This window comes from Acanthochromis polyacanthus, chromosome 11, assembly GCF_021347895.1.
Source record: "Acanthochromis polyacanthus isolate Apoly-LR-REF ecotype Palm Island chromosome 11, KAUST_Apoly_ChrSc, whole genome shotgun sequence".
Lineage (NCBI taxonomy): Eukaryota > Metazoa > Chordata > Actinopteri > Pomacentridae > Acanthochromis > Acanthochromis polyacanthus.
Genome location: NC_067123.1, coordinates 24,877,130 through 24,900,495, shown reverse-complemented (window position 1 = coordinate 24,900,495; position 23,366 = coordinate 24,877,130). Strand labels below are relative to the sequence as shown.

The window sequence follows — 23,366 nt, the reverse complement described above, 5'->3', positions numbered from 1 at the left end:
GTGTAAAAGTGCAGGAAGGAAAAACTGTCATGTTTACTGAATTTTTAAAAAGAGCACCCAAATCCCACTTGCTATATTTGATGCCGATGGTCAAATCTCTGTGTAGAAACTACAATTATAATTCCATAGTATTATTCATTTCATTAAAAGGCTTTACTCTCACTATTTCAAATGGCTCATATTTTGTGCATAAATGGTCCAAAAGAATTCTGAGGATGATGTCCTGGAAAAAAGAAAGCAGTCAAATTTAAATTCTCTTTTTATTGCTTTTGTTTGCAGCACAATAAGAATCTTCTGTATTTAGAGAATTGTAGAGTCACAAACAAATGATGGTAGAAAATTGCTCTTCATAGCAGAAGCAAAGCATAGTTTGTAAAATAAAAGAAAAGAAAAGAAAAAAGTAGTGCAATGCAAGGAGTGTTTACATATCAAATCACAACAGAAACAGTGTGTCCACTGAGGAGGATTTGGATCTCAGATGGTTTTCAGCATGTCCTGTGCAGGGGTGCTCTGCCAGGTAGGGGGCCAGGTGGCTTTGATGCTGGGTCTTTCCTTCAGAGAGTTGTAGTATTTTCCCAGTGCAGGGTGACGCTCACTACATAACCTACAGGAAAAAAATCGGAAAATTTGCTATGACATTTTAAATTGGGCAAGTGCTACTGTTTATTATTCTATCATGCCAAGCAGATAAAAGTCATTTTTGATTCTTTGTCCAGCTTACCCAAAGTGGAATAGATAAGCAATGACTGGAAAAACAAGCACATCAGCCAGTGTGAATTCTTTGCCAGCCAGGCAACAGTCCTAGAAGAGAGAACACAACAGGTTATAAACAAAACGTTAGCACTAATAATTAAATATTTCACATCCATTATAGGTAAAAGTGTTTTTGAAAGATATAGTTTGACATAGGGGAAAGTATCACATTTTATTCTTGTGATATTGAAATAAAATATATTAATAATATTAAAATGAAAAAAAACTATTAGTAACATATATCAATGTCTCACTGAAAACTCAGCTGTAGTGATTGAGCAATTTTATTAAAATGCTGAGCTGTTCTTTAAGCATTCTTCAAGCATTAAGACATTTACGTCCATCCTGCTTCCATCTGTGCACGATTCAATTTTTATTAGCTTATTTAATTATGTTTTGTTTATTTAACCTGGTTATTCTTAGTGAGATCAAAGAATTCCTTTACAAGGGAGACCTGGCCAAGAGGGCAGCAGCATAGTCACATTAGAAACAATAAACAACAGATAAAATTAACAACATTTAAACTTGCTGACACATAACACTTGCACACAGACCGGGTAGACTGAAGATTTCACCAGAACTTTAAACTCATTCAGTGTAACAAGGGCTTGATTGTTTAAGTTCAGATTGTAATTTATTCCAAGCATCAGGTGCAGAAAACCTAAATGCTATTTAAATTTGTATAAACTGTAGCTGTAAAAATCCTCAGATCATCCTGTTTCTTTATGATACTTCGAGCAGCACTTATATTAACATTTAATATGGCTAAGAAAAACAACAACAGTAATACAAAGTGCTGCTGCTGTATTGTAACATTATATTACAGCCTCTTGCTTATTAATGATTACACTCTGTAGTGTGTGGTGTGAATGTTAAAGCGTTTACCGTATTTTTCAGGTATCCCTCCCACAGCTTGAGCTCAGCTGTCAGAGCCTCCCTGTTTCTCTGAACAGCAGAGTCGTGTCTCTCCCCCTCTGGGACCTTGTAGTTGTAGTAGATAACATCAGCTGAAAAATGTCAACAGATATTTAACTGTAACGACCATTTTCTGAGATATGAGGGCTATGAGGCTAATCAAAGAAATCTGTGCACATGTTGCATAACAGGGACTCCCACATTGAGTTTGGGCCTTATCTTCTTTTTACCAGCAGTGGCTGGGGTCAGTCAAGACATCATTATATAACATCGGCTTCACACTGAGGACAGTGAAATGGTTCAAGTAACAGCCTGAAGTGCTGCATTTATCTATTGCAATGAACTGGGATTCCAGCTATCTTAGTTTAGCACCACTCCTCAAGAAATAAAACACCAGGTCTCACGATTTTAGCTTTTCAAGCAAACCAATCTGAGCATGTGATCCCTGCAAGATTAACATGTGACCCTTCAACATCACTACCTGTTGCGAGGGTTTAGATTCTTATATACATAGATTTAATGAATTATGTTGTGAATTCATTAAGTCAGTGCATGACTCTTTAGTGCATATCATGTGTTTTGAACACCTCAGGTCTCATGAGGAGAGATGAATGATGTTAAACTGCCTCTGAGGAAGCTGGCATGAAGTCTCAGTGGTTTAAAGGCAGCAGAGTTGGTTTATGATGTTGTTAAGTGCACTGAAGTCCCAAAAGGATGAACTCTGAATGGCAACAACTGCTAACTCCCACAACTATTACTGAGCTTTAGTAGCCTGAATAATCTGTAAACAGTCACTAAATCCAAGTGGTTCAGATGTAATTTGGAGAAACTTGCACCATTTGGTCCATTTTTTGTTAAGATGAAGGATTTTCAGGGCGAGCACAGAAGTCTTGCTTCACAAATGAAGAGCCAAATATTTCAGTTATTAATCAGGATAAACATACCCATTTTCTGGCCGAGTGTGAAAACCTCAAACATGCGCTGGTACATCAGTGCTTGTGCATCAGGGGAGTCGGGGATCAGCTTGGTTCCCTGGGACTTGTACTGGTTCTGTTGATGGGAACAGAAAAAAGAGGAACTGTTATGAAGAACAGCATGGAGCTCCAGTTTCTTTTCCTCTTTGGTGTAGGATGTCTGTTTGTCTGACAAGCAGAATAGCCCTCCTACTTATTAACTCCTTGGCTGCATGAAATATGAACTAAAGCCAGGTTCTCACCTCCAGGAAAAAGCAGGCAGCATAGGACTCATTCAGGATATAGTTCCCATATTTGAAGGCAGGAAACTGTCAGACACACAAGGGGGGATTAAAAATTAAAATAATTATTTGAAGATCAAACATGTGAATTCATTCATTTTTTAAAAAAAAGGCAGACTGAATTTCTGTGAGGATTTGACTGGTTTCTAGGTAAATGGCTAGTTGGACTTCAACCTACCTGACCTCTGGGGTTTATGTCCAGGACTTCCTGGGATTTGTGATCCATTTTCTCAAAGGAGAGCAGTTTTTGGTTGCACCCCTTCAGCTGCTTTTCCTCCAGCATGATCTGGATCCTCCAGCAGGGAGGAGAGCCGGAGCCCCACAGCAGAGTCATGTCCTTGGCCATGGTTTCAGAGTGAAGGACAACAGCTGACAGAACACAAGAGAGGTTGCGGCTGGTGAATGGAGTGAGGAGTGGAACTGAAATGTACAGAAGGCTGGTTTTATTCCAAGCTCCAGCCCACCACATCCGGATTGGTGGAATTTAGTCCCATCCCATTTTTGAGTTGTCACCAAAGATCTCAGTCAAGGAAGTTAGAATAGTTAACACCTTATCTAAGTAGGTGAAACGGTGCATCTTTTGTCAACCCAGGGCAGCGTGATGTAATATGGAAAGTGCACATTCCAATCCCCACCCTGCACAGTTGACTTTATTAAACTATTTTATGGAGTTTATTATCCACCCAGCTGCTTATATCAACAGGCACTGACAAAGTCATGTGAGGAGGAGTGAGTTCTCTTGCTTTGTGTCTACACTCTTTGACTTTTATCAAGCCTGTTTCCGCCACTTGGAAAAAAAAAGTCAAACGCTGTCTCATAATTATGAGATACAAAGTCATAATTATGACTTTTTATCTCATAATTATGAGATACAAAGTCATAATTATGAGATACTAAGTCATAATTATGAGATAGCATTTGACTTTTTTTTATTCAAGTGGCAGAAACGGGCTTCCACAGCCTTTGGTATGCAGCTCACATAAAAAAAACAAAAGGAAATCCAGCACAAAAACAAGACTGTATCATGCACTGACGCAAGCTTAAATAAAAAGCCTCTGTGTGCTGAAACTTGTCAGGAAAAAGCATTACATAAACAAAAATAAGGCAGAAAAAATGAGTGTACAAGTAACTTTGTCATGTTCCTTCTGCAACTCTAGGTGTTCATTGGTGGTCACTGCTGCAGTTATTTCATGTAGTTTTTTTTTAATTAAAATTGTATTTTCACAAATGTTACTGAAAGACTTCACCTGTTGAAACCAGTTTTTATTTGAACCTTTTTCTGCAGCGCTTTGCTCTTTTCCTGTTGCATGTGCACAGCAACCTGAGATGTGACAGTTGAAAAGTCACAATGACTCAGCGCAATTACTTCTGCACGTACAAGGGTGGGGGGGACTCTGGCACAGCAGTACACAATAAGCAATCACATCTCTACTCCATCTTGTACTGCATGTAAGTGATACCCCCCATATAAGTTATGTTCACATTTAAATTTCACAGTTTAGGTGTGCAGAACAAAACAAACAAACAAAGGAGCAAATCATTTGCATAGGCAAGAATTTCTTTGTGTCTGTCTTGATTGCTGGATAATCTGCAATTGAGCAGCTGCCAGTATCAACAGGGCGGTGAAGTAGTATAAACTGTGTTTGGAAATAATCCATAGTTTGGTCATGTTTTTGACACAGTTTATAATCAAAAGATAACTTGTTGAATGAAACAAGGCTGCAGAAATCACAAGAAAAAGACATGCTTCTGTTCAGGGATCTACCTTCAAACAACACAATCAGCTGCTGTCCAGTAACATTTCATGTTTCTTACAAGTTCAACAGAAAATCGGCTTCAAAAATGCTATCTTCAAGACATTGACCAATCAGTGTGCATCAGAGACAATCCTCCTCCTGATACTGTTCTCTTCATTCCATATTCTCACTGACGATAAATTCATATCTGTGTCTTCATCAGTGTGCAGCCTGTCTCATGTGACAGCTCCTGAATGTGCATGAGTTTTCATTTTGCTCGGCTGGTATATAAACATTTTTTGTTCGAAAAACAGATGCAGCTCTTGTTGGTTCATACAACTGGTTCTGCTCTACATGCATCAGTCAAACCAGTTCATCAAGCATTTCATGTGGTGTCCTGTCCACCCTTTCTCAACTCCAACTGTATCTTTTGTTGTAAGTTGTATATTTGTCCAAGTGTTGTACTTTTTATCTCATGCTTACAATGTACACATTATACAAGAGAGCAACTACTCACGGCACCACCCTGTATGAACAAAAGTGGAATGAATGAATGCAAAGAAGAAAATGCAGACAGAGTTCTTTGATAAATTGGAAATGGGTATATATTTCTACATCATGGGGTTGTTTTATTAAGGTCTAGTGTTTTTGGACGAAAAGCATTTTTAGATTGTTTTTCCCACTATTGGGTTCATGTTTTTGAACATCATAAAAAAAAAAAGTTCTGGTGGGAGGGTTTTATGCATGTGATCATCTGCATGCTGCACTATTTCAACATCTTTGTTACTAAAAGTGAGACCTGCAGCTTCAGATAACGTTCTGCTGGTAATGAATTAGAAACACATAAACTAATCATATCATGACAAGTAAGAATATGCAAACTGATCCCCATAAACAGATTAGTTCTTCTGTTCTTATCAGGAAAGGTTTTTACAATGGGTCAGCCCCATGATGGATATTTCACCTCTTTCATATGAAATAACAGTTATTCCTGTAATCATCAGCATTTAAACTGGAAAAAAGGGCAAAGATAAGGACCAGAATCTGGATCAAACTTCCACTTCTCCAGTGTGCAGAATATAAATCCATGTTCATAGTCATAAAAAACATTTCTACAAACCAGATACACGTCTACTGTTTATTTAAGTGACATAGTTGAACATAAAGTATGGCCGGTGTGTCTCCAAGAGGCTGTGCATGAAAATGCAAAAATAATGCAAAGGATGCAATCTTGAACAATTTGATTTATGCAAAATCACACGGGGTATTTGAGTTACCTTTGTGTAGAGCAAGCCACTGCTGACATGCAAATAATAAAGACAAAGGTCATGTCCTCTGACTCCACCCACCTTTTCTACTAGGACGAGGAGATATGAGATTGTAATCTACAGTGCAAACTGATTATGTTATAGTCCCAATATATCAGTTGATGTGGTGTGGCAGTAGAGAGCCTCCAAGAAATGCTAAATTATATGTATTAACACATACTAACTTCACATGAACTCTAAATGCATTAGAAACTTTAATAGTAGCCTGCACGTGTGATTTGACACAGACTGATGTTAGTTCTCAACACAGTGTTTGGGGGCAACAAAAGCTGCTATGTCATCATGAAAATCTTCCTGCTGCTGTCACCCTGCAAACATCTAATGATGTACAGTTGAACACAGCCTGCATTTATAAACCTTTTGTTTAAAGATTTCACAAGAGAGGGCTCAAAATAAAAGAACCACATATCTGCACCTGTAATTCCCAAATGTATTCAGAACTATTAAGAAAGCCAACAATTTCTTTCACAGCACCAATAATCAAAATCTGAGCTGTATCATATTTATCAAGCTGTTAGTTCAGCTTTTGGTAGACAAAAGCAAAAACTTTGCATTGGAGGCCACAAAAGAACATCACAACAACAAGTGTGTATGAATATCAGATGTCCTTCAGGGTGTCCTCGTCTCCCTTTGGGTTCTCCAGCCAATGAGGAGGCCAGCTGGCTTTGACGCTGGGTCTCTCCTTCACCAGAGCGTAGTACTCTCCCAGTTTAGGGTAACGCTGAGCAGACAACCTGTGGATCAGAAAGCAGCACATTTGAACTGTAACATCTACACACTGTGATGTAATTTACTGATTACATCTCAGAGAAGTTCAGATACATTCCGTTTGCAGACCTGCCAACCTTGGCGAAATATTTTGCGTACCACTTAATCTCACACACGCACGCGCAAACACGCACGCACACACACAGCTGGCGCTCATGTCGATAGGAAAAAAAACTCTCGGTGCTTATTTCCCTGATATGACATCGTATTTTCAAGGTGAAAGTAACGTTATTAACAGTACATATTTGCCAAAAGACACACACGTACACTCATGCGTGCACACACACACACACACACACACACACACACACATCATTTTACCGTTTTTTAACCGTTTTATTAACTGCCAGCTGCTGCGGGTGGGGGCACGGGGAACGGGGAGAGAGGCGGAGGGAGGCAGAGGACAAGAGAGAGCGGGCCAACAAGGGTTCGGCAGACTCGTTATTCTCCGCTACTCTATGATGATTGGTTGAAATTGCACCACTACACTGCTGCATCATGTTGTCAGGCATGAGTATTGCACGTCCACAGCACTCACAGATGTCTGCAGCTTTTTGAGTAGTTTAATGAGGCAGAGCGTACCAGCGTACTTTGATGTCAAATTGCGTACCTGCTACGCAAAATGCGTACAGGTTGGCAGGTCTGGCGTTTGTATTTTTTGCTGCTTTCAAATGGGGTTTATTGTGTTCCTGAAAAGAGTCACTGAGAATTGTTGTACTCACAACTTAGTAAGAAGAAATTTTTTAGAAGTTTTATGCTCCCAAGTTGTGAGGAATTTGCTGATATCAGAAATGGAGGAAGTCATGGAAACTCATGTTTCAGAAGTAGTAAGAAGGTCAGTTTTTCTTTTAGAATGAGGGAAATGTAGATAGATGTTCCCAACAGCTTCATCTTTTTATAATGTCTTCTGTATTTCCTACAAGTTTGTTCTCCCCACTAATCAAAATGCATTATACTCACAACCGAGTTTTGGAAGCATTGCTATGATGGCCAGTTATATTAAGTGCAAGACTTCCCATGTCACAATCAGAAGCTCATGAGCCTCAGTTGAAAGCAGCATCTCTTACAGTCTTGGTTTCTCTTACCCAAATCGGAAAAGATAACCAATAGTCGGAAAAACAACCACATCGGCAAGTGTGAACGACGGTCCCGCCAGGTAAGAGCCAGAGCCCAACTGGAAAGAAAAAAAGGACAAATACAGTTTGAATGCATCAGAGGATGTTGAGTCAGTTTGTGTTTTCACTGCTCACCAACATACCTTCTGCAGGTATCCTTCCCAGAGGTTCAGCTCAGTGACCAGAGCCTCTTTGTTTCTCTTCACAGCTGAGTCGTGCCTCTCTCCTTCAGGGATGAAATATTCATAGTAGATAACGGTAACTAAAATCAGAAAAACATTCAGATTACACACGTGTATTAACACATTCAGCAGACAGTGGCTTCCCATTGTAGCACGTTCAAATTTAAATCAAATATATCGTATATACATGTCAATATACATGTCACAAATACATAGTTTCATTTAATAGATGAGAATGACTGGTTTGTGCAGCTGAAATTTGAAATGATGTCACAAGACTTACAAAATGTATGTAGCACACACTGTAGGAAAAATTATTGCATAAATGCATAAATTAAACTACTGCATCCATTCACACCATAATGAAGGAACTCATCACAGAGTGCAGCGCTGTGATTTACTGATGTGTTTTCAGAATTTTTTCAAAATTATTGGGGCTCAGAGGAGTAACATATACTAAAGATTTAATAGATAATTTGTTTCTTCTTGGTCTTTTGGTCATGGATTTAAATCATATTTTGATCTGCCAGGAAATCTATGCTTTGAAAAAACTGACTGTTCAACTGCTGACTGAAATCAATCAAATAAATAGTATAGGAAAAAATCTGGTGAAAACAATAATCCAAGTGTTATCTTGTCGGGAAGAGGACGAGCACCAAACTTTTCTTACGGACTTTATCGTAGAATGTGGGACCTTCAAACATGCGCTGGTACATCAGAGCTTGTTGGTCGGTGTCATCTGGGATCAGTTTGGTTCCCTGGTTTTTAAACTGGCTCTGTTGTTAGGACAGGAAAGACATTTGAACTGTTGTCACAATTCATGATGCTGAGTGTAAAACTGCTTGTTGGAGCGTCTCCCTCACCTCCAGGTAAAAACAGGCACCGTAGGATTCGTTCACGATGATGTTTCCATGTTTGAAAGATGGAAGCTGAAAAATAAACCAAGTTACAATGTGAGTGAGAAAGACTGTTAAAGGCTTATAATGCATCATGCTTTAATGCTAATGCTACTTGGAACTAATTGGGACGACCTCTTGTGCTGTATTACAAGAAATATTAGGAACAATTACTCACTATAAAACCTTGTAAACAAAACTGTGTTTGAAGGTTTTGTGACTATGAAGCTATCAACAGCAGGTGCATTTTTATTACAACATGTAATAAAGCCCTGCATCAAACTATATTTAAAACCAGGCCCGGACTGGCAATCGGGAGAGGCGGGACTTTTCCCGGTGGCCTGCCTCCTTATTGGCCTGCCTGGACAGGCCAGCCACGGACTGGCAGGCCAATGAAAAAAAGTTGATCGGCTTTTTGGCAGACAGGCCAGAGACAGCAGAAGCCTAACAGAGTACACGCCCACCCTCCTGTCACTCACACAAAGCACGTGCTCTGAGCTCTAAATCAGAAGGATAGGGATTGGTCAAAGTGACATTTTTTTTTTAGAAGAAAGGTGCCATGATTGGTTAGTTGCTTTATGGCCCGCCCCTTCATAGCGACAACGGGGAAGCATGCACTGCAGAGCGGGGATATGAGAGTGAGGCGAGAGAGTGGAAGGAGCGAAGATTATGGAGCACCCTGAAGTTTACAAACGGTCGGTTCTTCTCACAAATGCATCATCAGACTTCAAAGGCCAAAATATAATAAAAAATGATTGGTATATAGACTGTCTGTTTAGTAGTGTTGTAATTGCTATAACATAACTGTAAAAGGCATATTTTTGGAAGGAAAAAAATACAAAATTTTGGTGCATTATCCTATGTGACACAACCCTTGCGGTGGTGGAAGTGGCCTGACTGATTGGAAATCTCCCGGCCTGAATTTCTTTCCCAGTCCGGCCCTGTTTAAAACTATTTTATTCTCGTTTGCTCGCAAAAAATAAGTCCTACAAAGCTTATATTAAGACATTAAATTAAATAAACGTATAATATCTTTGGCATGATAATACTACATCCACTGTAAACGCACTTGACTTTATCATTACTTTCATTCGTTAGCTTAGTCTGTTTTTGTGGTGCGATAGCTAGCGAACAAAGGGAACTTTGATACTGATAAGGAGGAATTGTACAAGTTCATTCATGTATTTCTTTCAATAAACCTAATTGAAAAATGGAAAACATACCGAATTAAACAGTTCATTATTGTGATTTGGTAAAGGTATTCCGTTTGATTCAAACATGTATTCTTACATACCAATACTGGAAATCATTGTGTGTCGCATTGTTTTTTACAGGAGTTTGGCGTGAAGTCCCTTGCAGTGCAACAGTGCATAACTAGTTGCTCCTAAGAGCATGAAGCTGATAGGATTAATATGAGCTTCGCACGATGTGATACTAAGAAGAATTCATAATTATTTTTTATCATTATGGTTAATACTACTGTTGTATTGTTACGTTGCTGTCCTCACCTGACCCCTTGGGTTTATATCTAGAACTTCCTGGGACTTGTGCTCCATTTTCTCAAAGAAGAGCCGTTTGTGGTCGTAGCCCTGCAGCTGCTTCTCCTCCAGCGTGATCTGGACCCTCCAGCAGGGAGGAGAACCGCTGCCCCACAGCAGAGTCATGTCCTTGGCCATGGTTTCGGTTTAAACAGACTCAAGATGACACTTTCTACTGTCCCTGAAGACACACAAAATGCGCACGTTAGCTCGATGACTGAGCATGAGATGACGACTGCAACTTTTTACCCACTTTATTTATAGTCTTGACTTTATTGGGTTACCAAGCTTTGATAGAGTGCATACTGACACCTACTGGCTGGGAGACGGAACTACAACTTTGAGATTTCAAAAACTTTATTTTATTTATTTGATATTTTTGATGAACATAATTGATTGATTTCTATAATTCAATTAATTCTCGTATCTTAGGGTCAAAAACAGCTGTTAAAAATCAAAGTCACATCGGACTAAAACACACACCCACAGCTTGAAAAACCACAAAGCGTGATAAAACATTTGCAGCAAAGGTTAGCTGTGTCCGTTGCGGCTGTCAGCCAAGGGCGTAGGTTTGGTCTCAACATTGGTAGGGACGATATAACAGCATAACCTGCATGTACACTTTTTGCTGGGGACAGGACATTAATAAGACCAAACAGATTGGGTGAACGGGGGTCAGGGCTACATTTCTCACAAATATGAACCTAATTAATTGATAAGCTAAATGATCAATGCAAAATAAATCTGTTTTGACTTATACTAACTTTCATGTGTATTGGTTGAGGTAATAGTAATTAAATACATTTTAATTAATAAATAAATGCACTAATAGGTATTTGGTTTCAAAAGTGTAAAGTCACAACATGCTCTAGCCTTCTTTCCTTCTAAACCAGGCCGTTTGCAAACTGGTGTGAAGCAGTCCACCACCGCCGAGAAAGGTGTGAAGTGAGCAATCGCTTGTATTTAGGGGAGCCTGTGTATACTTGACATTAGGGTAATATAGAACTGCGGGAAAACTGCTAGTTTCCACAGACTCATTCCACCTCAGTCTTGTAGTAGACCACCCCAGGAAGATCCCCACTCAATTTGGGGTCAATCTGATGTGGCATTTCAAAATAAAATACCTCTAAAATCCACATATCTATAGTGTATTATGGCAAAATTATGATTCATATTACAGAAAAACTGCTAGTTTCCACAGACTCATTCCACTTCAGTCTTGTACTACACCACCCCTAGAAGACCCCCACTCAATTTGGGGTCAATCTGATGTGTCATTTCTAAATAAAATGCCTCTAAAATCCACATATCTATAGTGTATTATGGCAAAATTATGATTCATATTACAGAAAAACTCCTAGTTTCCACAGACTCATTCCACCTCAGTCTTGTAGTAGACTACCCCAGGAAGACCCCCACTCAATATGGGGTCAATCTGATGTGGCATTTCAAAATAAAATGCCTTTAAAATCTTAATATTTAGGAGTGTATTGTGGCAAAATTCTGATTCATATTACAGGAAAACTGCTAGTTTCCACAGACTCATTCCACCTCAGTCTTGTAGTACACCACCCCAGGAAGACCCTCACTCAATTTGGGGTCAATCTGATGTGCCATTTCAAAATAAAATGCCACACAAGTACATTTTGAATGTATGATTTCACGATTTGAGATGACAAATAAAAGACACATCGCAAGAAAGTGCAATAACCATGATATTTAATTGTTAATGGATAGACCAGTATGGAAGTGACGATTATCAGGTCATTGAAGAACCTCATGCATTTTTAAGTGGAAAGGTGATGATATATGATCTAATTCAATTTACTAACCTTATTTCATAGATCCAATGTGATGCATGCGAAAGGTGGTTCCATGAACAATGTTTGAGCATGGACAAGGAGAGTCTGCAAAAGGCCAGAAAAGGCAACTGGATGTGTGCCTTGTGCTCTTAATGATGCTTAATGTGCTCCTGATGATGTTATGTGGGTGTGTGAGGTTTTTTTCTTCTTGTATTTATATATTGTCTCTTTTGTAATTCTTGACAAGCACTTTGTGTTGTTCTGAATTAAAAGTGCTATACCAATTTAAAAAAAAGTTAGAAGTTAATCATGTCGTCAAGTCTGTGTATCTTTTTAATGTGAACTGTTTTACATTTTACATTGTACATATTGTAATTAAATTGTATTCACATTGTAAATATTTTTAATTATTATTGAAAAGAATAAGGTTGACTCTAATAAGTCATTGGGAACCGAATGAAGGTAGCACATTGAAGATGTTGAAATTTTTTTTTTTTTTTTTGATGTAAGGACTGACAAGAAATAGAACAAGTAAAAGTTATGGCTTAATGGTTTATTTGACTTAGAAAGGATTCTTAAAGAAATCTGAAATCAAACTGACACCAAATTGAGTGGGGGTCTTCTTGGGGTGGTGTAGTACAAGAATGAGGTGGAATGAGTCTGTGGAAACTTGGAGTTTTTCTGTAATATGAATCATAATTTTGCCATAATACACTCCTAGATATGTGGATTTTAGAGGCATTTTATTTAGAAATGCCACATCAGATTGACCCCAAATTGGGTGGGGGTCTTCTTGGGGTGGTCTACTACAAGAATGAGGTGGAATGAGTCTGTGGAAACTAGGAGTTTTTCTGTAATATGAATCATAATTTTGCCATAATACACTCCTAGATATGTGGATTTTAGAAGCATTTTATTTAGAAATGGCACATCAGATTGACCCCAAATTGGGTGGGGGTCTTCCTGGGGTGGTGTAGTACAAGACTGAGGTGGAATGAGTCTGTGGAAACTAGGAGTTTTCTTGTAATATGAATCAGAATTTTGCCATAATACACTCCAAAATAATAAGATTTTAAAGGCATTTTATTTTGAAATGCCAAATCAGATTGACCCCATATTGAGTGGGGGTCTTCCTGGGGTGGTCTACTACAAGACTGAGGTGGAATGAGTCTGTGGAAACTAGCAGTTTTCCCGCAGTTCTATATTACCCTAATGTCAAGTATACACATGCTCCCCTAAATACAAGCGATTGCTCACTTCACACCTTTCTCGGCGGTGGTGGACTGCTTCACACCAGTGTTTACAAGAAGAAAAACAGCAGCATGTGTTTTTTTTTTGTTTTGTTTTTTGACTGTCAACACTTTCCTGTGAAACACAGACTGGGACCTCTCTCTCTAAGCAGCTTCTTGCTCACGTTTTTCTGGTTCTATATTTTCCAGCAGAGTTCACTACATTTCTCACAGTTTAATTAACGTTAACAGTAGAAAACACATACAGGAGGACAATTCTCTCTAAGCAGTTTCCTACTCGAGTTTTGCAGGTTAGCAAGTTCAACTTCACACAGTTTAATGTTATGCTAACTCTGATGCAGGTCGGACTTTCAGTAGCAACATTAGCGGTGTGTTCCCCACGTCCACAACATTGACGTCTTTTTACATTACTTACAGTGTCGTCTGCTGCTGCTGGCCGAAAAAAATTCTAATATCCCTCCGGCATGTTTCTTTCTTGTGTATTTCTGTCGGGGCTGTGTGAGTGTGCGTGTGGGTGGCGGGGGGGGGGTCAAGTCATCAGCCAATCAAACGCACGTTTGGTAGTGTTACGTCCCTACCGTCCCTATGCAAACCTATGCCTTGCTGTCAGCACCATAGATATATACAAACACAGGGTAGTGACAGTCAGCACTCTACCAGAGACGAGCATGAGGCACGTAGCAATTTCAAAGATAGGTCAGAGTGGTGAGAGCGCTCACACCGCCATCATTTCTGACACCAAAACAAAACAAAGAGCGCTCACTCTGACTCTGTTTTTCAAAACCCAACTGATTTCAATTGTAACTTTAAAGACAGCACAACCCACGATTGTTGTGCAAAGTTCAGCACAAACCACATCGTAATGTACGAGGATGACACCGCAATGGTGAGTCTCATTCAAAGTGATGAGGAGGAGGACTAAAGAGAGGAGATGAAGTCTTTTGTGAAATGATGCAACAGGAACAATCTGATCCTGAATGTGGAAAACACAAAGAACTGGTGATGGTGATCGAGTTAAGGAAGAAACACCCAGTGCACACCCTGGTTTACATTATGGACGCTGCAGAAGAAATAGTGCAGCACACCAAATTCCTGAGAGTGTATGTATATGGCTCATGACCTCACCTGACCTCTGCACATCTCCATTGCCAAGAAGGCTCATCAGTGCCTGATCTTTCTGCACAGGCTAAAGAGAGTTCATCTGAACACATCAGTCCTCACCACTTCCGACAGAGGAACCATAGAGAGCATGCTGACCAGCAGCATTTTACTGTGTTCACAGGCATTGAAGAGAAGAGTGGTGAGGGCTGCTGAGAGGATCAATGGGGTCTTGCTGTTACCTGTAAGGGACTTGGCAGAGCAACACTGTCTGTCAACCTTCTCAGGCAGGAGGTACCACAGCCTGAGATGTAAAACTGTTAGGTTCAGGACACGCAATCTGTCTTTGAAACAGAGGACTGTAATTATTAAACATATACACTCTCTCCTGCCTTTCAACAATGCAATTACCTTGGACATGTGTGATAACTTCTTATTTATTCTCTCGTTTTCACTTATTTATTTCATTCACTGCACTACTTCACCAGTATTTATAACATATTTAATTTTTAGGATGTGAGCTGGAGGAGAAGGAGAAATTCTGGTTGGACCTTGATGAAGTGATGCAGAGCATCCCTAGAAGTGAGAGAGTTGTCATTGGTGCAGACTTCAATGGACATGTTGGTGCAGGAAACAGAAATGACGAGGAGGTCATGGGCAGGTTTGGTATCCAGGAGAGGAATGCAGAAGGACAGATGGTGGTTGACTTTGCAAAAAGGATGGAAATGGCTGTAGTGAATACTTTCTTCCAGAAGAGGCAGGAACATAGGGTGACCTATAAGAGTGAAGGTAGGAGCACACAGGTAGACTACATCTTGTGTAGACGGTGTAATCTGAAGGAGATCAGTGACTGCAAAGTAGTGATAGGTGAGAGTGTAGCCAGACAGCATAGGATGGTGGTGTGTAGGATGACCCTGGTGGTGAAGAAGATGAACAGGGCAAAGACAGAGCAGAGGACCAAATGGTGGAAGCTGAAGAAGGAAGAGTGTTGTATGACTTTCAGGAAAGAGTTGAGACAGGCTTTGGATGGTCAGGAGGTGCTTCCAGATGACTGACAACTACAGCAAATGTGATCAGGGAGACAGGTCGGAGAGTACTTGGTGTGTGTCATCTGGTAGGAAAGGAGATAAGGAGACTTGGAAGTAATAATGCCTACAGAGGTGGAGTCCTATTGCTGCCACGAATGGGATCTCATCATGCCACAGATGCAAGACCTTTCAATTGATGAGGAAGCCAGCTTGCCAGCTTCTGTCTGCATCACACATCATAATGACTTCCCTGCACTCCTGAATGAGGGTGTGTTGCAGACCTTTTTCCACATTCCTAAAATAAACTGGAAGAAGCGTCCCAGGCCAGCTGGACCCGACGGTCAGTTGTCTTCAGAGTAAGTGTTGCCTCCTCAGTTTTTTGGTTGAATTTTATAACTTTATACTGTACAAGTGATCAACTATGCAATAACTTATTTATTACTGTATGTATTATTATGAGTCCAGGTAAAGGGCTACTTGGTTCTCATAACTATATATATGCATGTATAATTGTTGCCTTATCGGCATTATTTCGCACTTGAAACAAGTACACCACCATTTATCAGTCACCCGGTGTCTCACGGCTCCAGCTGTTTCTCCAACTTCAACTTGTTTCACTTCTCTGTCCACCCTCTCTCTCTCTCTCTCTCTCTCTCTCTCTGCCCGTTCTAATTCCATCTGGTGAATTCCGGCTTCAGTATATTCGGGTTCATAAAGATATTCCCTTGGCTGAATGCTGAAGTCAATATATTCATCGTCGCTGTCGTAGTCTGACATGCTGTTGTTAACTTTACGAGCAGTAAACAAAGTGAAACCTGCGCGGCTGCCAGCTGGAGGCAGCGCGGAGTGATATGAAGGGAGAGAAAATAGTGCCAAGCGTTTACGAGGTCTGACTTTTTCGTGGACAACGGTTTTGTAATGCAAATATATCAGTCTTTCGAACACATACTGGTTTGAGAAGAAAATGCTTTATTTTCGTGACCCCAGCAAACTTGCCGGACTACCTTCGTCTGGACAAAAACGAGACAGGATCTCTGCTCACTGGACGCTGTGGGCAGTAAGTCTGTGTGAATGAATGACACTGCTGACGGGGATGCCATACAGATTCATGTCAAAAATCCCAAACTATCCCTTTAAGTACTTAGGATCAACAGTACAGAGCAATGGAGAGTGTGGAAAAGAGGTGAAGAAGCGTGTACAGGCAGGCTGGAACGGCTGGAGAAAAGTGTCAGGTGTGATGTGTGATAGAAGAGTTTCAGCTAAAATGAAAGGAAAGGTTTACAAAACTGTGGTGAGACCAGCCATGTTGTTTGGTCTGGAGACAGTGTCCCTGAGGAAAAGACAGGAGGCAGAGCTGGAGGTAGCAGAACTGAAGATGCTGAGGTTCTCTTTGGGAGTGACCAGGATGGATAGGATCAGGAATGAGTATATCAGAGGGACAGCACATGTTAGAGGCTTTGGAGATAAAGTCAGAGAGGCCAGACTGAGATGGTTCGGACATGTCCAGAGGAGAGAGAGTGAATATATTGGTAGAAGGATGCTGAATTTCCCACTGTCAGGCAGGAGGCCGAGAGGAAGACCAAAGAGGAGGTTTATGGATGTGGTTAAATAGGACATGAAGGTAGTTGGTGTGAGAGAAGAAGATGCAGCAGACAGGGTGAGATGGAGGCAATTGAGTCGCTGTGGCGACCCCTAAAGGGATAAGCCGAAAGGAAAAGAAGATATCTTATTTATCTCAGGTGGTTGTTTTAATTGTGTGTTTTTATTGCTGACCCTGCACCATCATTTCATTCTGAAGTACATCTCCGATGTAATTTGCCTGAATGACAAGAAAGTAATCTGAATCTGAATTTGAAGAGGTGTAAAATGTGTTTGGAAATAGTCCATACGGGTGCAGAATTGACAAGAAATATACATGGTTGTGCTCAAGGCTCTTCCTTCAAAAAACACACTCAGCTGCTGCCCAGCAATATTTCATGTTTCTTCAACAGAGATCGCATCAGAAATGTTCTCTTATTTCAAGACTTTTCTATTCATTCCACATTCTCACCACTGATGATAAATTCATATCTGTGTCTTCATCAGTATGCAGGATGTCTCATGTGAGAGCTCCTGAGTGTGCATGAGTTTTCATTTTGCTCGGCTGGTATGTAAACATTTTTTGGTCGAAAAACAAATGCAGTCTATGTTGGTTCATACAACTGGTTCTTTTCTACATGCATCAGTCAAACCAGTTAATCAAAACTTTCATGTAATAGATTGACCACCCTTTCTCAACTCCAACCTTATCCTTTGCTCTAAGTTGTATATTTGTCCAACTGTTGTATTTTTTGACTCATGTTTACTTTGTACACATTACAAAAGAGAGTGACTACTCACAGCACCACCCTGCATAAATAAAGGTTCAGGTAATGAATGCAGAGAAGAAAGTACAGAGTTCTGTGATCAAGTGTGAATATGAATTGATCTCCTGATCATGGGATCGTTTTTTAAGATCTAGTATTTTCGGACGAAAAGCATTTTTAGATTGTTTTTCCCACTATTTGGCTCATGTTTTTGAACATCATAAAAAATTTCTGGTGGGAGGGTTTTATGCATGTGATCATCTGCATGCTGCACTAATTCAACATCTTTGTTCCTAAAAGTGAGACTTGCAGCTGCAGATAAAGTTCTGCTGGTAATGAATTAGATACACATAAACTAATATCATGACAAGTAACAATATACAACCGATCCCCATAAACAGTTTATTTCTTCTGTTCTTATCAGCAGAAGCTTTAGGACTGAGTCAGCCCCATGATGGATATTTCATCTCTTCCATATGAAATAACAGTTATTCCTGTAACCATCAGCATTTAAATTAGATGAAAGGGCAAAGACAAGGACCAGAAATTGGATCAAACTTGCACTTCTCCAGTGTGTAGGATATAAATCCATGTTCACAATCATAAAAAAAATACTTCTGCAAACCTGATACACGTCTACTGTTTAAGTGACATAGTTGAACATACAGTATGGCTGGTGTGTCTCCAAGAGGCTGTGCATGAAAGTGAAAATGCAAAAATCATGCAAAGGACACAATATTGAACAATGCAGGATATCTGAGCTACTTTTGTGCAGAGCAAGCCACTTCTGTGATTTCTGTGAACACAGAGGTCTCATCCTCAACGACTCTGTCCACCTTTTCTACTGGGACAAGGATGTGAGATTGAAATCTACAGTGCACACTAATTATATTATAGCCTCAATATATCAGCTAATACAGTATGACAGCAGAGAGTCTCCAAGAAATGCTAACTGATATGAATGCATTAACACTCACTGACCTCACAGGAACTCTAAATGCATTAGAAACCTTTGGTGTAGTAGCCTGCACGTGTGAGTCAACACAGATTCAGGTTAGTTATACACACAGTGTATGAGGGCAACACAAGCTGCACCTGTAATTCCCAAATGTATTCAGAACTTTTAATAAGCCAACAATTTCTTTCACAGCACCAATAATCAAAATCTGAGCTGTATCATATTCATCAAGCTGTTAGTTAAGCTTTTAGTAGACAAAAGCAAAAGCGTTGCATTAGAGGTCACACCAGAACATCACAATAACAAGAGAGTGTAAATATCAGATGTCCTTCAGGGTGTCCTCGTCTCCCTTTGGGTCTCCAGCCAATGTGGAGGCCAGCTGGCTTTGATGCTGGGTCTCTCCTTCACCAGAGCGTAGTACTCTCCCAGTTTAGGGTAGCGCTCAGCAGACAACCTGTGGATCAGAAAGTAGCACATTTGAACTGTAACATCTACACACTGTGATGCAATTTACTGATTAGATCTTCAAAGAAGTTCAGGTTCTGTTTGTATTTTTTGCTGCTTTCAAATGAGGTTTATTGTCTTCATGAAATGAGTCAGTGAGAATTGTTGTACTCACGACTTAGTAAGAAGAAATTTTCTAAAAGCTTTGAGTTCTCGAGTTGTGAGGAATTCGCTGACATCAGAAATGGAGGAAGTCATGCAAACTCATTTTTCAGAAGAAGTAAGAAGGTCAGTTTTTCTTTTAATTTTAGAATGAGGGAAATGTAGGTAGATGTTCCCAACAGCTTCATCTTTTTATTATGTCTTCTGTATTTCCTACAAGTTTGTTCTCCCCACTAACCAAAATGCATTATACTCACAACCGAGTTTTGGAAGCATTGCTATGATGGCCAGTTATATTTAGTACAGGACTTGCCATGTCACAATCAGAAGCTCATGAGTCTCATTTGAAAGCAGCATCTCTTACAGTCTCGGTTTCTCTTACCCAGATCGGAAAAGATAACCAACAGTCGGAAAAACAACCACATCGGCCAGTGTGAAAGACGGTCCCGCCAGGTAAGAGCCAGAGCCCAGCTGGAAAGAAAAGAAGGACAAATACAGTTTGAATGCATCAGTGGATGTTGAGTCAGTTTGTGTTTTCACTGCTCACCAACATACCTTCTGCAGGTATCCTTCCCAGAGGTTCAGCTCAGTGACCAGAGCCTCTTTGTTTCTCTTCACAGCTGAGTCGTGCCTCTCTCCTTCAGGGACGAAATAGTCATAGAAGGTAACGGTAACTAAAATCAGAAAAACATTCAGATTACACACATGTATTAACACATTCAGCAGACAGTGGCTTCCCATTGTAGCACGTTCAAATTTAAATCAAATATATCGTATATACATGTCACAAATACATAGTTTCATTTAATCGACGAGAATGACTGGTTTGTGCAGCTGAAATTGAAATAGATGTCACAAGACTTACAAAATGTATGGAGCACACACTGTAGGAATTTCATAGGTGGGCCAATCTTTGAAATTCACCAAAATTAGAGCCACCAATATGGTATCTGGCCAAAAAATATGAATGGAAAATACAGTCACAATCTTCTCTTCTGTTCCTAAGTAATAGTGATGAATAATGGCCACAAGAGAGGTTTTTGTTTTTTTGCTGATGCATAAATTAAACTGTTTCCATTCACACCTTAATTAAAGAACTCATCACAGAGTGCAGCGCTGTGATTCACTGATGTGTTTTAAGATCTTTTTCAAAAGCATTGGGGCTCAGAGGAGTAACATATAGTAAAGATTTAACAGATAATTTGTTTCTTCTTGGTATTTTTGTCATGGATTTAAATCAGCTTTTTATCTGCCAGGAAATCTATGCTATGAAAACAAAAACAAAACAGACCATTGTATTCTTGATTTAAATCAATCAAATAAATAGTATGGAAAATATCTGGTGAAAACAATAATCCAAGTGGGTTTTTTGTCAGGAAGAGGACGAGCACCAAACTTTTCTTACGGACTTTATCGTAGAATGTGGGACCTTCAAACATGCGCTGGTACATCAGAGCTTGTTGATCGGTGTCATCTGGGATCAGTTTGGTTCCCTGGTTTTTAAACTGGCTCTGTTGTTAGGACAGGAAAGACATTTGAACTGTTGTCACAATTCATGATGCTGAGTGTAAAACTGCTTGTTGGAGCGTCTCCCTCACCTCCAGGTAAAAACAGGCGCCGTAGGATTCGTTCACGATGATGTTTCCGTGTTTGAAAGATGGAAGCTGAAAAAAAAAAAAACAAGTTACAATGTGAGTGAGAAAGACTAGAAAGGCTTAACTTTTAGAATGCATCATGCTTTAATGCTAATGCTACTGGGAACTAATTAGGACAACCTGTTGTGTTGTATTACAGAAAATATTACGAACAATTACTCACTATAAAACCTTGCAAACAAAACTGTGTTTGAAGGCTTTGAGACTATGAAACTATCAACAGCAGGTTTTCTAAATAGCTATATGTATAACAAAGCTTATATTAAGACATTAAATTAGTAAATAAAGTTATAATATCTTCGATATGATAATACTACATCCACTGTAAACGCATTTGACTTTATCATTGCTTTGATTCGTTAGTTTAGCGTAGTTTTATGGTGCCATAGCTAGCGAAAAAAGGAAACTTTAATACTGAAAAGGAGGAAATGCGCAGGTTCATTCGTGTATTTCTTTAAATAAACCTAATTGAAAAATGGAACACATATCGAATTAAATAGTTGATTATTGTGATTTGGTAAAGCTCTCCCGTTTGATTCAAACATGTATATTTACATACCAATACCAGAAATCATTGTATGTCGCATTGGTTTTTTAAAGGAGTTTGGCGTCAAGTCCGCAACAGTGCATAACTAGTTGCTCTTAAGAGGATGAAGCTGAGAGGATTGAGCTTATCACGTTGTGATAAGAAGCAGAATTTATTGTTATTAATATTATTATGGTTAATACTACGGTTTTTATTGGTACGTTGCTGTCCTCACCTGACCCCTCGGGTTTATATCTAGAACTTCCTGGGACTTGTGCTCCATTTTCTCAAAGAAGAGCCGTTTGTGGTCGTAGCCCTGCAGCTGCTTCTCCTCCAGCGTGATCTGGACCCTCCAGCAGGGAACAGAGCCGGAGGCCCACAGCAGAGTCATGTCTTTGGCCATGGTTTCAGTTTAAACAGCCTCAAGATGACACTTCCTACTGTTCCGAAAGACACACACTTCAGCTCGATGATTGAGCATGAGATGACGACTGTCACTCTATCCACTTGATTAAGTTATCAAGCTTTGATGGAGTGCATACTGACACCTACTGGCTGGGAGACGGAACTACAACTTTGAGATTTCAAAAGCTTTATTTTATTTATCTGATATTTTTGATGAACATAATTGCTTGATTTCTATAAGTTAATTAACTCTCGTGTCTTAGGGTCAAAAACAGCTGTTAAAAATCACAGTCACATAGAACTAAAACACACACCCACGTTACACACAGCTCGAAAAACCACAATGACACACAGACACACACAGGCACACAGACATGCACATGTGCACACAAACAGTCCCCATTAGTCCCATCCCGTTTTTGAGTTATCACCAAAGATCATGAGTCAAGGGGGGAAAAAAGGAGCAGATCGTTCACATAGGCAAAAATTTCTTAGTGTCTGTTGTGGAATTCTGGACAATGTGCAAATTGAGCAGCTGCCAGAATCAACAAGTCATTGAAGCTCATTTTCTCCACAGGAGAAGGTGCTTTCTTAGTCTCCTTCTCTTCACTCTGATGACCCACGATTGTTGTGCAAAGTTCAGCACAAACCACATGGTAATGTATGAGGATGACATCACAATGGTAAGTCTCATTCAAAGTGATGAGGAGGAAGACTAAAGAGAAGAGATGAAGTCTTTTTGTGAAATGATGCAACAGGAACAATCTGATCCTGAATGTGGAAAACACATAGAACTGTTGATGGTGATCGAAGAAACACCCAGTGAACACCCCGGTTTAAATTATGGACACTGCAAAAGAAATAGTGCAGCACACCAAATTCCTGAGAGTGTATGTATATGGCTCATGACCTCACCTGACCTCTGCACATCTCCATTGCCAAGAAGGCTCATCAGTGCCTGATCTTCCTGCACAGGCTAAAGAGAGTTCATCTGAACACATCAGTCCTCACCACTTCCGACAGAGGAACCATAGAGAGCGCGCTAACCAGCAGCATTTCACTGTAACATGAGAGCAGCAGTGCCTCTGACTGGAAGGCATTGAAGAGAAGAGTGGTGAGGGCTGCTGAGAGGATCAATGGGGTCTCGCTATCACCTGTAAGGGACTTGGCAGAGCAACACTGTCTGTCAACCTCCTCAGGCAGGAGG

At 39.9% G+C, this 23,366-nt stretch overlaps 3 protein-coding genes and 1 pseudogene across 4 annotated transcripts in view; all 4 read right to left on the bottom strand.

Moving 5' to 3' along the window:
* Positions 1 to 241: 241 nt before the first annotated feature.
* On the bottom strand, positions 242 to 3,352 carry LOC110946440 (glutathione S-transferase A-like). Its single transcript, XM_051955677.1, has 6 exons — positions 3,102 to 3,352; positions 2,885 to 2,950; positions 2,613 to 2,718; positions 1,639 to 1,760; positions 722 to 801; positions 242 to 604 (listed from the first exon to the last, which is right to left on the bottom strand). The coding sequence occupies exons 1-6, from the start codon at positions 3,267 to 3,269 to the stop codon at positions 475 to 477; spliced, it is 672 nt and encodes a 223-aa protein (XP_051811637.1). The 5' UTR covers positions 3,270 to 3,352; the 3' UTR covers positions 242 to 474.
* Positions 3,353 to 5,783: 2,431 nt separating this feature from the next.
* LOC127536137 (glutathione S-transferase A-like) overlaps positions 5,784 to 23,366 on the bottom strand; it is a 35,594-nt gene continuing 18,011 nt past the window's right edge. Inside the window, exon 7 of the transcript XR_007945127.1 lies at positions 5,784 to 6,008. The gene's annotated coding sequence lies outside the window, so the exon portion shown is untranslated. The remainder of the gene's footprint in view (positions 6,009 to 23,366) is intronic.
* On the bottom strand, positions 6,163 to 14,162 carry LOC110972471 (glutathione S-transferase A-like). Of its 2 annotated transcripts, none has more exons than XM_051955684.1 (7): positions 13,954 to 14,162; positions 10,457 to 10,667; positions 8,916 to 8,981; positions 8,723 to 8,828; positions 8,014 to 8,096; positions 7,841 to 7,929; positions 6,163 to 6,721 (listed from the first exon to the last, which is right to left on the bottom strand). In XM_051955684.1, exons 2-7 carry the CDS (start codon positions 10,622 to 10,624, stop codon positions 6,586 to 6,588), a joined length of 648 nt encoding a protein of 215 aa, XP_051811644.1. In that variant the 5' UTR covers positions 10,625 to 10,667; positions 13,954 to 14,162; the 3' UTR covers positions 6,163 to 6,585. The 2 variants fall into 2 exon arrangements, with proteins under 2 accessions (XP_051811644.1, XP_051811643.1); XM_051955683.1 differs by having other exon boundaries at positions 8,014 to 8,132; positions 13,954 to 14,158.
* Positions 18,398 to 22,255, bottom strand: LOC127536138 (glutathione S-transferase A-like; annotated as a pseudogene).